The sequence below is a fragment of the Zootoca vivipara genome, chromosome 7, assembly GCF_963506605.1.
Source record: "Zootoca vivipara chromosome 7, rZooViv1.1, whole genome shotgun sequence".
Classification (NCBI taxonomy): domain Eukaryota; kingdom Metazoa; phylum Chordata; class Lepidosauria; order Squamata; family Lacertidae; genus Zootoca; species Zootoca vivipara.
This window is the reverse complement of record NC_083282.1, coordinates 52,867,746-52,883,497: the sequence shown is the minus strand read 5'-3', so window position 1 is coordinate 52,883,497 and position 15,752 is coordinate 52,867,746. Positions and strand designations below refer to the sequence as shown.

General features: G+C 43.9%; 1 protein-coding gene across 4 annotated transcripts in view; it reads right to left on the bottom strand.

The window, feature by feature from the left end:
- The window catches only part of FOXP4 (forkhead box P4), a 157,160-nt gene that overhangs the window by 31,952 nt on the left and 109,456 nt on the right, over positions 1-15,752 (bottom strand). For all 4 annotated transcript variants that reach the window (XM_035123076.2, XM_035123078.2, XM_035123080.2 and 1 more), the window contains 6 exons: positions 13,561-13,762; positions 12,469-12,573; positions 9,377-9,464; positions 6,181-6,264; positions 3,521-3,722; positions 3,332-3,408 (listed from right to left, as the gene is read on the bottom strand). In XM_035123076.2, coding sequence (XP_034978967.1) covers positions 3,332-3,408; positions 3,521-3,722; positions 6,181-6,264; positions 9,377-9,464; positions 12,469-12,573; positions 13,561-13,762 — 758 coding nt within the window. The remainder of the gene's footprint in view (positions 1-3,331; positions 3,409-3,520; positions 3,723-6,180; positions 6,265-9,376; positions 9,465-12,468; positions 12,574-13,560; positions 13,763-15,752) is intronic.

The following is a 15,752-nucleotide window of genomic DNA, read 5'->3' as shown; positions in this document are numbered from 1 at the left end:
ATCTGAAGGCAGTCCTGTATCAGGAGCTTTTTGATGCTTGATGTTTTTTATTAAGTTTTAGATATGCTGCATTATTATTATTATTATTATTATTATTATTATTATTATTATTATTATCATCTGGATGGAGATAGAAAAGTGTAGAAACTAGCCTGTTGTTCAAAGGTAAAATACACATTCACTGCTTTGTCCACTGTTGCCTCAGGCCCTTCCAACCACTGGCCATCACAGACCTTGAAGGTTGCCCAGAAGGAAATTCAGCTCTCAAGCTGAAAATGGTTCACCACCCCTGCTGTGCATGCTCAAATATCTACTTCAGTCAAGTCTACAGGTGCAGAGAAGCATAGTCATGGGTAATAACAGGCTCTAAGGCCTTAAAGAAACTTCTGAAACAGATTCTGGGACCTGATATGCAAGATTCTATGAAAATTGTTTCTTTTTCTACTTAGGTGAATGACCAGCTGCATAAAGCTTGGTCATTTTTAGATATGACATATCTCTGCAGATTAGTATTACTGCCTACAGAATATGCTAAAGCAGTCTTGAGATATTTTCATTTAGCAGGACATACCCTTATGCAGATGCAGTGACACCCTATTTCACATATAGTACACCTGACTGATTAGATGCAGCTCTAGTAAGTACTAGCCCAGACAAACCATTGATTTTGACTACTCTGCCCATCTCACAGTTAATTGGAAAGAAGTGCTCCATGTTACAATGGATGGAAAGTAAAATCAGTGCTAAAGTATCCATTTCAAGATGCATAAAAAATTGAGTTAATTTAGTGAGTGAAGCACAGTAACCATTGCTGCAAACCAGGAATTGCACCAGATCAAATCTGGGCAAGTTAGCTAGAATGTACTCAAAACATTCCTTACTGAACTGGACTTGAACATTGGAATCCTGGTCCCAGTTCTGTAGAGCAAGATCAACAATTTCTGCCTGAAACTGGTCAACTCCAGCCCCTCTTCATTCTTATCCCATGCCCCCCTGGCTTGACAAAGGGAACTGAAAGCAGATAACTGGTTGGGCCTGCTGTTTGCTAACTTCACTCAGAGAATAATTCAGGCACCATTTGCATCCACATGAGGGGAGGGTGCTCCATACTTGGTTACCATTAGTGAATAAAACAGAGAGCATAATGGAGGTACAAAGACTAGTTTCTCCATTAAAACTTAGATCTTGGCATCAGTGGTAGATTACAAGACAACACCTTAACCAGCTTAAGGGCTTTTAAAAAACCCTTAAAATGAACTTTCAAAAGATCAGACAAATTCATGGGTGGGATACCAATGGGTATTGCCCATGGTACAACCAAAAACTTGGAAGTTAAGGAATAAATATGTACAAAGCCAATAAAATTCTTTATTACAAAAAGAATAATCACATATACACACCACTAATAAAACCTGAGCATGCCAAATAATATACGTGTTGAATATTAGCCATGGTAGCTAAAAGCAAAACTCAAATGCAGAGGTAGTGAACTTCTGATTTCTAGATGGTGAAAGCAAAAAACCGCAGTTAATGCTCTATCATGTCCCATTTTGTGAGTATTCCAGGAGCACCTGTCTGATCCCAGCCATTTGGTCTGATCCAGCATTCTTAAACAAAACACTGCATGCAGTAGGGTGTGTGATGCTGTAGGAGGGAGGGAGGTGAGATAAGCTTAAAGGCACTCATTCCCACTTTGGCCTGGTTAATGGAGGTGATATTGTGTCTGAAAACACCAACTACTGCTTGCTCTTGGAAGAGCTTCCTAGATCTCAGCTACTCCAGAAAGGTTAACCTCAAAGAGCTGAATCAAAAGGAATGAATTCCAGGAGCCAGGGCTTTAAAAGACCAGTGCCAGCAAGCAGATCTTAGCATCTCTTCTTAAGTATATTTTTACATGGACAATGAAGGCATATTTTTAGCCAAAGGAGAATAAGGGTGTAAGTGAGATCTACAGAACAATATCATAGCCTGCACGCTAACTTACAGAGCCTACTTCAATTAACTGGAAGGCGGGGAATGCCCACACAATACAGTACCACTAGGGAGCAATAGAAGCCATCCTCCCCAGGGAATTTATTCTTTGTCAAAGATATGCTGTTGGCAGCTCTAGAAACATAAGGTTGCAGTTCATCCAAGAAACTGACACAGTAAAGTCCCACCTGCTGTGCCTGAAAGCTAAGGCTGAAAAGAGATTTCAGTTGTTATGGACCACTAAGGCTGATCCTGACAAACTCTACTGCTAATACTTTGACACAACAGGAAACATTAGTAGTTATGTTATACCCTGGAAGCCAGAAACACTGTAGTGCAGGAAAGCCCACCGTGAACATTGCTCCTACATGCATGAGGCAGGGTGCAAATAATTCAAATATCAAGTGTGGCAGCCAACAACCCATGAAATAGCACTGATACATGCAGGTCCTACTTTTCTCCTCACAAAGGCTAATATTCAGGAAATGGTATTGGGGGGAAAAAACACCCAACCATCTCATTTAAAATGGAGATTTGAGTTATTAACCACAAGATGATTCTGTAGTAATGACTTCAAAAATAGCTTGCTGGGTAAGTTTATAAAATCCCTGAAAACAGTGCGGTGGCAAAATCTTATTGTTGCAAGTTGAAGCCATCACTGCCATTTCTGTTGCTGAAAACTCCCCATCCTCACTCCCTCCGCTTGTAGCTAATGTATCTTTCACCCAGGGGACCAGAAAAGCACCAAGTCAGAGACACTTTAATAGAACTAAGCTGATTTGAACTCTTGAGGAAATAATGATCATGTAAAGGACAAAGAAGCACTGAGGTCACAAGGTACAGCAGTGATGGCTGTAGATATTGCCTAAAGTCTTAGTCTCTAGGCCGGGCATCCCCAAACTTCAGCCCTCTCAATGTTTTGGACTACAATCCCCATCATCCCTGACCACTGGTCCTGTTAGCTAGGGATCATGGGAGTTGTAGGCCAAAACATCTGGAGGGCCACAGTTTGGGGATGCCTGCTCTAGGCCTTTGACTTCTACACAAAACAAATTACAGAGAGAATTATGTACCTATCCATTTACCTGCAGTGCTAGAATGTCTACTGTGAAAGGCATGGTTGGGTAAAAAAACACGATAGCTCAAGACCACAGAGGGTGTGTGGCGCAACAGGGACATGAATCCAGGTTCCCCAATAGCCAGATTTACACCCCAGCCACTGACTCAAATTCCATTTCCAAAGGCAGCATGAGAAGGTGATGTCTAGAAGGTACCATTCAAGGTGAGTGTGAACAACTGCTGCCTGTTCCAGGTCTTTCTGGCACACTTGTACATTTCTCCAAAATAAGGAACTTCTCACCTGCCGGATAAGCGAGGCGTATGTGAAGGGGGGGCGGACATCTGCATTTTTGTAAAACTCATGGTTCTGCGCAAGTTCTAGGGGGAAGAAAGAAAGTTATGAAGAAAAGTAGCACACAATTCAGTCTAAGAAACACACAATTCAACCCAAGCATAAAGTTGCAGCTGCAGTTTCCTCAGCTGCTCTCACCTGAGGAGATTGGCGTGCAGAACTTGTCTGAGTTCCTCCTGCGAATAGGCCCTACATTGTGTAAAGTGGATGAGCTGATGACAGAAGGGCCCTGCCGCAATGGAGTAATGGGTGCAGTAGCAGAGGTGGGGGGATGAGGTAATCCATCAGGGAAGGTATCAGAAGTGCTCTTGGAGAGGGTGGCGCTGGAAACCAGGTTCAGCTGCTCAAAGAGGATGACAAACTATTATTAGAATCAACCGAGGAGACAGACAGGTGTCTGGGTAAGCAACAGTTTTCTATATGGACATAGCATATGACTGTTCAACTTTTATCAATGAAGATATAGAGGTTGGGTGAAAGGCAGAGGCATACCACTGAGGGTCTACTAATCAATTCAGCAGCAAAGATTGAAACAGGCATCTCAGATAAGAACTTGAGACTCATCAACTACAATGGAAGGGCTAGATGTGGATGAGAAATCAGATCATACTCTGCAAATGTGAATGAAACCTGAAACTCTTTACTAGCTACATCAAAGCCAGTTGTTAGAAACGTTAAAGAACCAGATGACCATCTAGTACAATATAAAGTATTCCTCCCTTGCTCAGTTTTTTTAAAAAAACTAATCCATAATTCTTGTCTGTAGCAGTTTTTTCAAAGCAAATGGGAAGCCAAACTTTAGGAGGAATGGTTTTCAATTACAGCTAGCACACACTACCACCTGTATTGCAGATGGGGGCTGAAATTACAAGACAGTGGTTTGCATAAATCCAAACATGGTCCAAGTCTATGAATGTTTATTTAGAAGCAAGCAAGCATGCACAGGTGGGGACCATTAGTGAGCTCATGGCTTAGGCAAGATTTGAGCTAAGGGCTTCCTGGCTGAAAGTGTGCACTCTTAGCTACTATGCTACACCACTTCCAATGAGATTGTCTAAACTGCAGCTTAACTTTGGGGGGGGGATTAATTATCTGCTCATTTCATGACGGCGATCAGGTAGTTGTGGATTTCATTTTAAAAACATTGTGGCATTGCCACAAGTGTCTCATTAGCAAATTGGAGCAATGCTGTCCCAGGATACAGCAAAATTCCCAGTAGTTCATCTGTACCATTATCTATAGTCATATTCTAACACTGACAGATAAGCATTATCTTTTGAAGATCAACAGCATTGATGTAAAATTTCATCTCTTGCTAGAGCCAAGAAAGAGGATTGCGATCATTTCATGAGCAAAAAAATAATTCAGGTCAGCTTATACAACCATATATTGAAGCACTGCAGATGTCAGTGAGCTCTTGGGGTTCGGAATGTCATTCAGTGATATGCATGTACTTTCTCTCTCTTCCTTCCTCAAAACTGTAACCATGGCCACCTCCCTTCTCATGAACAGGAGGGACTTTCAGAAACCACAGAGGGGAAACACATATTTTTGTCATTGATGCAAGTTCTTCCAAGAGGGTCCCACACGCACAGATGTGAACTAGAACCTCAAGAGAGCATAGATGTCACCAGCTGCTTTTCCTGAGATAGATGTGTTTCTCAAACACCTTAAAATGCGAATAAGATAGCATAGAAGACAATAGGTCAGGAAGGAGCCAGTAGCACACCCTGCAGGGTAGAGGATGTATGTTTGTATCAGCTTTGATTTCAGAATTTGGTGTGCTGTTTCAGCACTTCCAAACTCCAGATAAACAGCACTTTTCAGCCTATGTCTATGCAGTTTGCAGGACTGACACAAGTAGTGTGGTCTTTCTACACAGCTGGCTTTCTAAACTGCGCAATGTGAATGCAAGGATGGCCTGGGCACAGCCTGTCTTATCCCAATCCCCTTTCTTCACTCCTTGTGTGCAATAGCGGCTTGGGCTATCTGGGCATGCTCTGTGAACTATTGCCTCTGGGAGGTTGTCTCAGTCTGGCTTGATGTTGTGAGAACGAGTGATTCTACCTGCCTGCAGAAAGAGTCAGAACAGGTACCTATGGTTGTTTGTATTTCTATAGCACCATCAGTATGCATGCATGTTGTGAACCGCGCTGAGATCTTCAGATGAAGGGTGGTATGTAAATGTAACAAATAATAAAATAATAACATGCATGACAATTCACAGAATCCAAGAGGACAGGTTCCTCTCTCAAGGGGATTACTCAGCCTATACAGTTTGAGTTATGCCTCTGTGAAATGCCATGGAGAAATGCAAGTGCAAAACGTAAAAGAGGACTTAGAGAAACAGATAGAGGAAGGGTATTGTTATTATAAAGAAGGGATAGCTACCTGGTGGTTCATGGGCAGTATCTGACAGGCATTATGATATTACATGACCATCTATGGCTGTGGCTGTGGAAAGTGAAGCTCAAGTAAACAATGTTTGGGTTGTAGTAAAAGGGAGGATTCCGCAAGGGTGGAAAACTGGTAATCATCAGTTTAGGAGTTTCAATGGAGGATAGATGTACCTTGGCTTCCTCACACCATCATGCCATCTACTAGGAGCCTAGTGGCTCAAAGGAACTCGTAGGAAATAGTTCCTGTTACTGTGAGCCTAGCAATGTTGTCACAGCCAGGGTTGCTTCAGCCCTGAGTGACTCTGGCAGGACAATATGGGCCTGAGGCTTGAGGTGGCAATCCCTGTTAGAAAAGAAAGTTAGAGCGTAAAGGTGAGGAACAAGCTGAGCATGGCTTACAGGCTGACTGAACGGCTTTGGCTCTGAAGGTCTCATATGGAGGTGGGCCATCATCGCCTGGAGACGCTCACTCTCCTTAGCTAGCTGGAAAGAAAACCAAACAGGAAGTTATTTGTTTTGAGGAAGCGTTTCCCCATTAGCAGTCAATTTATGTGGCCAACATATTTAGAAAGGTGGTCCATCAATAACCATGCCCTTGAATGGTTCCCTCTACATCAGCAGGGATCACACACACCTCGTTTTGCTTGCTCCATTCAACATCAGTGTGAACATGCCATTCTCTTCTTTTGACTAATACTTCCTACATGCAGTAATGTGACAGCACTGGGCTGTTCCCTTTAGCTCTTGCTGTGCTGTGCTGCCTTCATAGAGCACTCCTGGAAGAGAAAAGCTGCCAGCTTCCCTAATTCCCTAGTAACACTGAATACTCCTGAGAGCCATGAGTCTGGCTGGAGTATCACATTTCCAAGCCTCTAAAGAGCTGCCTTTTCCTATTGGATATCAAGATCAGGATGTGTGGTGGTGTTAGATACTCTGGTACATCCACTGTGCAGTAACATAGGAGTGCCAGTGACCTTGATGTAAAGGAATCAGATGTGGGTGAACAGAGGCAGAAAAAGCTGCTGAAAAATGGAACCTCACATTATGAAACCCCCCTCCATTTCATTCACTGCGTTTTCACTCAGTTCTTGACCTTTTCATCCACCATGGCATTAAATGGGCTGGCCTCTCTCCTTATCCCAGGCATCAGGATTTTCCTGCCCCATGTGAAGCTGCTAGATCACTTCTACCATCTTTCCTTTTGGCACTCTATCATTTTAGTCCCCTCCTCTCAACATCCTTTGCTTCTATGGTTTTCCCTCACCTCATCACTAGCTCATGTTTCTAATCTCTTCCCTCTCTACACTACTTCCTCTCATCCATCTATCACTCCCACCATGCCTTTTTCAACCCACCCACTCACCTGCCCATCCATCTCTCCAGATGTGCAACATTGCTTTAATTGCATGCTCCTGGGGTGTGTGTTTATTTCTCAGTGTGCGGAGAAGGGTGAAATATTCGCTGTGGCACAGGGAGAGAGTTTGAGTGCTGCAGAAGCAATGGGATCTGACACCCTCTCCCTTTATGTCACCTTCCCTTTCTGAGTGCTCCCCTCAAACTTTGCCTCAGTTCCTCCTGACCTGATGGGCCCCTATGCAGAATCTAGGGCACGCCCAGAAAGGGCATTTCTCTCCTCTCCCACCAGGTCTTGAAACCATCCCCAAAACTTAAAAAAGAGAGAGCGGGCCAGTGAGGCAGGAGTTAAAGGAAGCAGCCAGAGTGGAGTTTGCTGGAAGTTTGAGAGACTCTGACGCAAGGACGCTCTGGCACTGTCGTGGCTCTCATTAGAGCTGACAGATCCACTCTCGTGATGTAGACACTCTTGCTGCCGCCACAGCAGGAGCTCCGTAGTGAAAACTTTATAATTGGGAACTCTGGTGGCAGCTTCTCCTTTTCACGCATGGAGCTTTCTGCTCTCTTCAAGGATTCTCTCCCCCACATTCCCTTCTTTAAGCACTAGTAATTGCTTTCAACCTTTTGCTTTAGAGAGTGCTTGGGAACAGGGTAGAATCACACGGTTTGACTCAGGCTGTGTAACAATCTTAACTCTGCTCTTTGAGTGTTGCACTCCTTCCTTTTCTCTCCTCTTTTTGCATGCCTGCTGCATTCTCTTCGAGGCACCCCATCTGCAACTACTGACTTAGTTTAGCTTCCAACAGAGACTACTTGCGCTTTGTGTTATAGCTGCCTGGCTCCTTGGCACACTCCTTCCTCTGCCACTAATCCTGCTGCTGTGGAGATTCATGTTCCAGAGAATGCTGCTCCTTTCATCCCTGCACTGCTTCGCATATATACAATCTAGCAACATGGCTAAAAAGAACCCCCTGCCCATTCCCTTCAGAATCCATCAAGCAAGCATCAGTGCTGGCTGTTTCCGAAAATGAGCTGGAAGTAAGGAATGGGAAAACGAGTGCCATTCCCCATTTATATTCCATCCTATGCAATAATCATTTATCACAGATTACATGCTGCTTTACCTGTTCCTGCACCCTATGCAAACATTTATAGGTATTGCCTATATGCAAAATCTATACTCTTCTAATTTACCAATGTTGCCTCCTTGCATTTACAATTTCTCTCAGCTCCAAACTAAATGTTACAGGAGCAATTTGGCTTCCACTCAGATCAGCAGCAGTGCATCACTTCCTCTCACCCCTGGCAGCATCCATTAATATAAAGCATGTGGTGTGATGCCACCATGCCTCAAGTTTCCCAGCTCCTCCTCTTCGTCAGTTGTCATGAGGGGTGGGTGGGTGAGGAAATTCAAAGCACAGTGACATCACATCAGATGTTTTGCATTACTGGATGTTCCCAGCAGCAGCAGGAGATGCACGGCTTCTGCTTTTAGAAGCAGCCACATATCTCCTCTAAGTCCAGTCCTGGTCTCATAAAGTCAAGAACTCCTTTGGTGACATTCCTGCAAGTTGTTCAGCTCTGTAATCACAGAATAAAGTCCTAGGTTATGGAAGAAAGGCTGTTTTACACCCTTGTACATCCTATTTTGACAATTCTTGCAAATTTCAGCAGGAACTGCTGGATCTGTTTATGTTTGACTCATATGTCTGAGGCCCTCTCCACCACTTTGATGGGTGGAAATAGATGCCCATCAGCATAACAGAAGGCAGGAGTAATGAATACTATGGACATTCCTGACCTGCCTCTCATCCTAAGGTTGCAATGTCTAAGGCAACTTGCAGCTAGGGAGTGGAGCGGAGCCTGCATTCTTTCCTGGGCTTTTCATAGCAGCAGGGGACACTTGGGAGCCCTACAAGGGATTTTGCCAGGTAGATCTGACAGTCTGACAGTCTGTATGTCAATCATGCGATGGTCATAATGACATCATGTGCTTAACAGATGGGCAACCCTGCTTACCTGTCAAATTTGGCCCATGAGGCCGATCCTGATAAAGGACCTGGATCTTTAGAGCCAAAAAGGTGAAGGAAGCCTTAAACCAATGTAAAAAAAAACCTCCAAAATCCATCCCTAAGTACACAAGATCCCAAATTAAACAGCTTCCTGACTTTGCTGTGTTCAAGGATTTTGGCTTGAATACAGACGGAACTGAATAAGGTTCACTGCATACATTTACACTCACCTGTATTTCCAGCTGCTGTACCACTTGCATTTGAACTCGACACTGAGCTGTGCTCCGGTCATCAAGTGCATGTTCTGTATTGAGGTGTCTAAAAACAGAAAACAATTTTTTTATATAAAAAGAGAAGAAGAAGGAGGAGGAGGAGGAGGAGGAGGAGGAGGAGGAGGAGGAGGAGGAGGAAAGAATTAACATAGTTCTGGACAACCAGAACTCCCTTGACAACTCCCTTTATTAAGATTCCTTAATACGCTGGCTGTGCTATGCAACATGTCTGCTATCTTATCTATCTCATTTTTATCCTGTTCATCAATAGGTTATTCAATTTTATCATCACAATAATACTGTGAGGGAGGCTAGCCTGAGAAAGAGTGACTTGCCCATAGACCATGACCTAGGGCAGGCACCCCCAAACTTCCCCCCTCCAGATGTTTTGGACTACAATTCCCATCTTCCCTGACCACTGCTCCTGTTAGCTAGGGATCATGGGAGTTGTAGGCCAAAACATCTGGAGGGCCGCAGTTTGGGGATGCCTGACCTAGGGTGAAATGCACCTAACCAGGCCCATCAGTTCAAGGACTTCCTCTTCTCCCCCCTGGAAATGGCTCAGGGCAGGAGGAGATCCCTCAGAACAGCACATGGGGGGAGGAGATGGGGAATTGTTCCAACTGGCAAGCTGAAATGCTTGCACAGACGGAACGACAGGAAGAGTGCAAGGCTGAATTTCCTCCTAGTCAGCATCACTGCTGAGAGGGGATTTGAGCCAAAGGTTTTCTGATTTAAGTCTACCACCATGTCTGCTGTACCACACTGGTGCTACATATACATATATACACAGCAAGTTACATGACCTACAGCAGTCATCTCCAACCTGATTCCCTACAGATGTTTTGGACTACTAGTCCCATCTGCCCCAACCAGCATGGATAATGGTCAGAGATAAGTCACAGTCCAAAAGATCTAGAAGACATAGAGGACATCTAGTTAGGGAAGGCTGCCCTAGAATCTGAAGCAGGGGTAAGTAACCTAAGGCCCAGGGGCTGGATGCGGCCCAATCGCCTTCTCAATCCAGCCTGTGGATGGTTTCGGAATCAGCGTGTTTTTACATGAGTAGAATGTGTCCTTTTATTTAAAATGCATCTCTGGGTTATTTGTGGGGCATAGGAATTCGTTCATCCCCCCCTCCCTTCAAAATACAGTCCAGCCCACCACATGGTCTGAGGGACGGTGGACTGGCCCACGACTGATAAAGGTTGCTGTCCCCTGGTCTGAAGAGAAAAGTCAACCAAAGAGTCAGTTGGAGATCCTGAACCACAGAAAGGCAAAGTGACATGCTTACAAATAGTTGTGATTTTTCTTCATTCAGGAGAGATGCATTAGAAGGACAGAAAATGCAATTTCCTTTATGAATTCCAAGAGCCTCTTCACTGTAGGTTCACAACTTTGCCTCAACAAGCCACCCCATCTGCTGCCAAGCTCCAGTCCACAACTGAAGCAGCACAGCCTTTTGCCGTACAAAATTTAACAAAACCAAAACAGGCCTGGACTTTATATTCCATTTCAAAGCTTGTACCTTTAACAGGCGAATGAATGTAAGCTTTCTTAATGTCAGCCAATGAACTAAGGGTAGTGCAGGGACTTAAATTCATTTTACTCTAAGAGCCTTAGTTTCGCTATTGAACAACATTTCATGCAATGTTTCCTTACTATTTTAAGCGGTGTCAAGACTTCCCAGTTAGGGGAAGCAGGATATAGCTGTCTAATGTTAGGAGGCTCCTTTCGGACCAGTCAGTTGCATATGGTAGCACAGGTGGAATCAATTCTCCCTTTTGGCCTCCTCCTGGCCACATGAAAAAGGCTAAGTTAGGCTTTGAAGGAGTATGCAAGTTCCCTGCTCATCTGCCTTAAGTCTGTTGCAGTTGGCACCTGTTGGTTCGTTAACAGTGATCCTTCGGTAGCTGAAGGCCAGGGTGGGGGTGGGGTGGCAAGTTTTTCTAAAATGTTCATTTCACAGAACAAAACTACACATACGCACACAGATTAGGCATACAGGCTGTGCTTCTGACCGTCTCCAGCCCTCCCAAACGTCATTTTCAACCTTTGCAACATTCTGTTCAGAGGCAGTGGGGTGGGAGGTGGAGGGGGGACCGAGAATGAGGAGCGGCATGTGCATATGTGGATGGGGTGGGAAGCATGTGTAGTAAGAAAGGCATTGGGGGGAGGGGGGAACCCGAACAAGCAAGAAAAGAAAACCCGTCAGTTTCATCTGATGTCTTTGCTAAAAATCTTGGCTACAAAGAGATCTAATTGCAAATGAACTAATTAAGTAAACCTCTGACGAAGCGTGAAAACAATTTGTTTGACCCTGACGCTAGCAGAGGGCTCTTAGACAGCGGAGTTAATCAGTCAGTGACAGAGCCCACAAGCGGTGTCAGCAGGCTGCCGCGCTGCCATCTGTTTCTCTCTAGTTCTCCCCACCCCCCTTTCTTCTTCCTAACATGGGCAAGCTATAAACTTTAGTGGTCTGTCTCCTCTCTCCTCCAAAAGCCTTGTCATTACGGTAGGTCCCAGTCAGCCTCTTTCTCTCTAGCAGAGTCTCTCCTGCTCTTCTTATATACCCCACGGTGCTTGGCAGCCTTTAAAAACTTCCCGGTTCTTACCAAAGGTCTATGACAGTGATATAGCTCTGTTTCGGAGAGGAAGCCTAGAGGGGTCTAGCTCCATTTCACAGAAGGAGAAACTGATGCAGAAGTACTGCACTCAATTTTTCTAAAAGTACTGATGCTAAAATGTCTCTAATTCAGCTCTGGGGGGCTGGCGTGGTGGTGCTTCTAGACTATCAAAATTTATGTTCTACAGACATAAATTATATTTTCTGAAGTATCAAAGCTCACTAATAACTGATTTTTTTTGGGGGGGGGGAATATCTCTAGAATATGAGGAAACCATTCCCAGGGCCAAAAAGCAACAGACTGATCTTTGGGCTGCATGGCACATCAAAGTGGTGTGAGAAGACACAGGAAGAATATTAAGTACAGGTTGGGTCAAGGAACACAGCAGCATGAGTATACCTTGCACATAAGGAAGTCACCTACTTGACAAACTGTCCCAAGTCCTCACAGAGGGTTTCACAACCAGGCCACTTGCACTCTCCATGTCCATACAGAGGGTGAGAGCCAGGAGTCTCCTCATGAGAAGAGCTGTAGAGGAGGGGGTAAAGGAAAACAAAAAAGCATGTATACTCCCTTCATTGAGCGGATGTTGTCTCCACCTAGTCAACTGCGAATCTAGCCTGGGCTGCCGGAACCATTGACTTTTAGTGGATTTTAATGAGATTGTTTGTTTTAATCCATTGATGGGTTTGCTTTATTAGATTTTAATATAGATTGCTTGTCTGCTTCTCCTTGATGCATAACTTCCTTATCTCTGCAGGGCATCTATGCTATGTTTCTTGCTTATTCTTGATAGCCCACAAGGCTGGCAGACCTATGGACTGTGTACTTAGCACAGCTGCTTTCATCTAATTAGCATGGGACTGTCCCAAGGGTAAGAGTCTCTGCCTACATGCAGGATCTTGTTAGGTCCTTAGCTGTCTGCTAGAGTGTCAAAGCAGCAGAATGGAAAGCTCTTTACTGGATATTCCCAAACAGTACAGCATCTAAGCCATTTCCCTGACGTGAATGACTATTATGAACTCTTATTTAGCCCTTGGGGTAAACTGAAAAACTAAAGGCTGTGACTGCACCAGTGCCATTAAAAAAAGGCAACTGAGTAAGCATAGTGTCCACGACAGCAACAGGGCCATTTTACACAAATGTTTGGGAAGATAGTCATGTAGCCATTCCCCAATGGCTAGCAAGATTCACATATAATTTGTTCATTGAACCTAAATTATAATTCATTGGGTCTGAATTGAAGTGGTCAATTTCCACATGGCCAATCCCTCCTATTGTGACTTAATAGGTTCCACTGAAGGCAGGTACAATCACAAATTTGACTCCATATCTGGTAAGCCAACACTGTGCCAAACAGTAGTGCAAAAAGTAGAAGGTTCAAGGTCTGAATGTGATAGAAAATACTAGTATCTCCCAATCATGTGTAGAATTTTACCCCGTCCTTTGAGATAAATTCTATATCCTTTACAAATTATCTATTCCCTTTTTTAAAGGACCACATAAAGTTTCTACCTGTCCCTCCTTTGTGTGAGCATGGCGTTCTGTCCATTGGGAAGAGGGTGATGGGAAATTGGAGAGACCTTGGCGGCCGAAAACGAGGTAGAATTGGAGGTGTTGGTGCTGAGGTCAAGTCCCTCTTGCTTGATACTGTCTTCTACAGGCTGAGTAGCAGTAACCTCTTTCCATAGCTGCTGAAGGTCTGAGGGACACACAGCTTCACACATATTGGAGAGAGCAGGAAGAAGCAGCAGAAAGAGGAAAATATTTTTTAAAGAAAGATTTAAGAATCACAAATCTGCATAACCCATGCTAAGATGAGCCCCCCCCAAAAAAAAATCCATGAAAGGTGTGGCTTCTGTGTTTAGTTTGTTGACAAAAGAGCTAATTGAGTCTCCTGGTTACTGAGAGCTCTCCACAATGACTATTTATGTAACATTATTAATTGTGGCATCTGGAAATCAAACAGAACTTAGTGTCTTTTAGAGCAGGCATGGAATTACTTCAGTCTTACATGGTCTGAATCTCCATGGCCATTATAAGTTTTAAATTAATTATTTAAAATTACAATTTTATTGAAGGGTTTCTTAACAATTAAAGACATAACTAATCTGTATTAGAGATCCCAATAACAAACCCTTGCTTAATAATATAAAAATGACTTTTGCTCGAGACAGTCAGGCACACTAGTCCACCATCTCAGCAGTATGTGGCCCACTAGAAAGTGGATAGCAGTCCTCCAATGCACTGCCAACAACTGACTGCTTTTACCCATCCCTGATGGCTGGATATTTATACCATTTACACAGAGAAGAAAAAACTAAGCCAGAGGGTGGTTTTGTTTTGGCATGTGGTACCGGTATGTACCACAAGTGGTTCTGGCAATACAGTATATGGATTTCATGCCATAGAATGCATTCATTCTTGTCTTGATTTGGATACCTAGATGATCACACTGTGTTTTAGATAGGTAAAAAAACTGACATTTAGGCACAGCAGCAGCTAGAATGCTTTTCAGGATGTAACTCTTAAAAATTAGCTGCCTAATTACATATTTGCATTCATTTTACTCACAGGAACATAGGAAATTACCTTATATCAGCCTGGTTCACACATAACACCAAATCAAGGCTAAGTGTGAACAAGCAAGTGTATGGGTAGACAGAGCAAAAATCACAGCCATTTCTCTCCTCTCTCAGTCCTGCCATTGCACCACTACCCAGAGCTATGCCATGGTTTGGCTAAGTGTTAAGTGTGAACCCAGGCTCACAATTTGTCTCATTCCAAACAAGCTATATCAAGGGCTTGTTCTTAGCTTAATGTTCGTAGTTTGTTTGGAGTGAGACAAACCACAGTCTTGAGTTTGTACTTAAAACTAAGCCAAACCATGGCTTAGCTCAGGGTAGAATGGCAGTAGCAGAACCTAGTGAAGAGTGAAGCAGTTGTGTACCTGCATGCTTGCTTGTTTACTAACCAGCAGTAGCTCGTCAGGATTTCAGACAAGATCCCTCCCAGCTCTACCCGGAGATACCAGAGATTGAATCTGGAACCTTCTTCATGCAAAAGCATGTGCTTTACTAGTGAGTCAATACCCTTCCCCAAAGGATGGGCATAGACTCAGTTCTAACCATCAAAGTCAAATGAATCCAGGATGCCAGACTGAAATTTCAAGTGAGTGTGTGTCCAAACTTCTTTTGGTTTCCATTCCAAACAAATAAAGAGACCCTTGGACATTTGAATATGAAACTGAATAGGCTTGAAAGGGGGGTGGGGGAGTGCAGGAGGGGTGGGGATGAAAGCAGTACTCGGCTAACTCCTGCTGCCATGACCAAGGTAAGCGTCGGTGGGGGCACTTATTGGCAAAATCTGAGCATTGCTTTCAGCTTGCCCACCACCACATGCATTGCCACTGCCTGCCCCTAAATGTTCAAAGACCCCATTTAGCATGAACTAAACTCTGCCGCTTTCCTCAATGACTGCGTCTCTGGAAGAGAGGGGCATAAGGTGCCTGCATAAAGTGAAGCTACTTTGCTTATGCATCCCCCTCTTGCAGACAGAAAGTAGCAACATCACAGTGAAGCTTCCACCAGCAGGCAATCCCTGTGTTATGCACGAAAGGTAAAAATGAAATATTAGGCCCCAGCTTTCTCCCGTTAACAGCAACACAGCTCCTGGAAAAGGAGTCAGATCAGGCACATTACATTTTG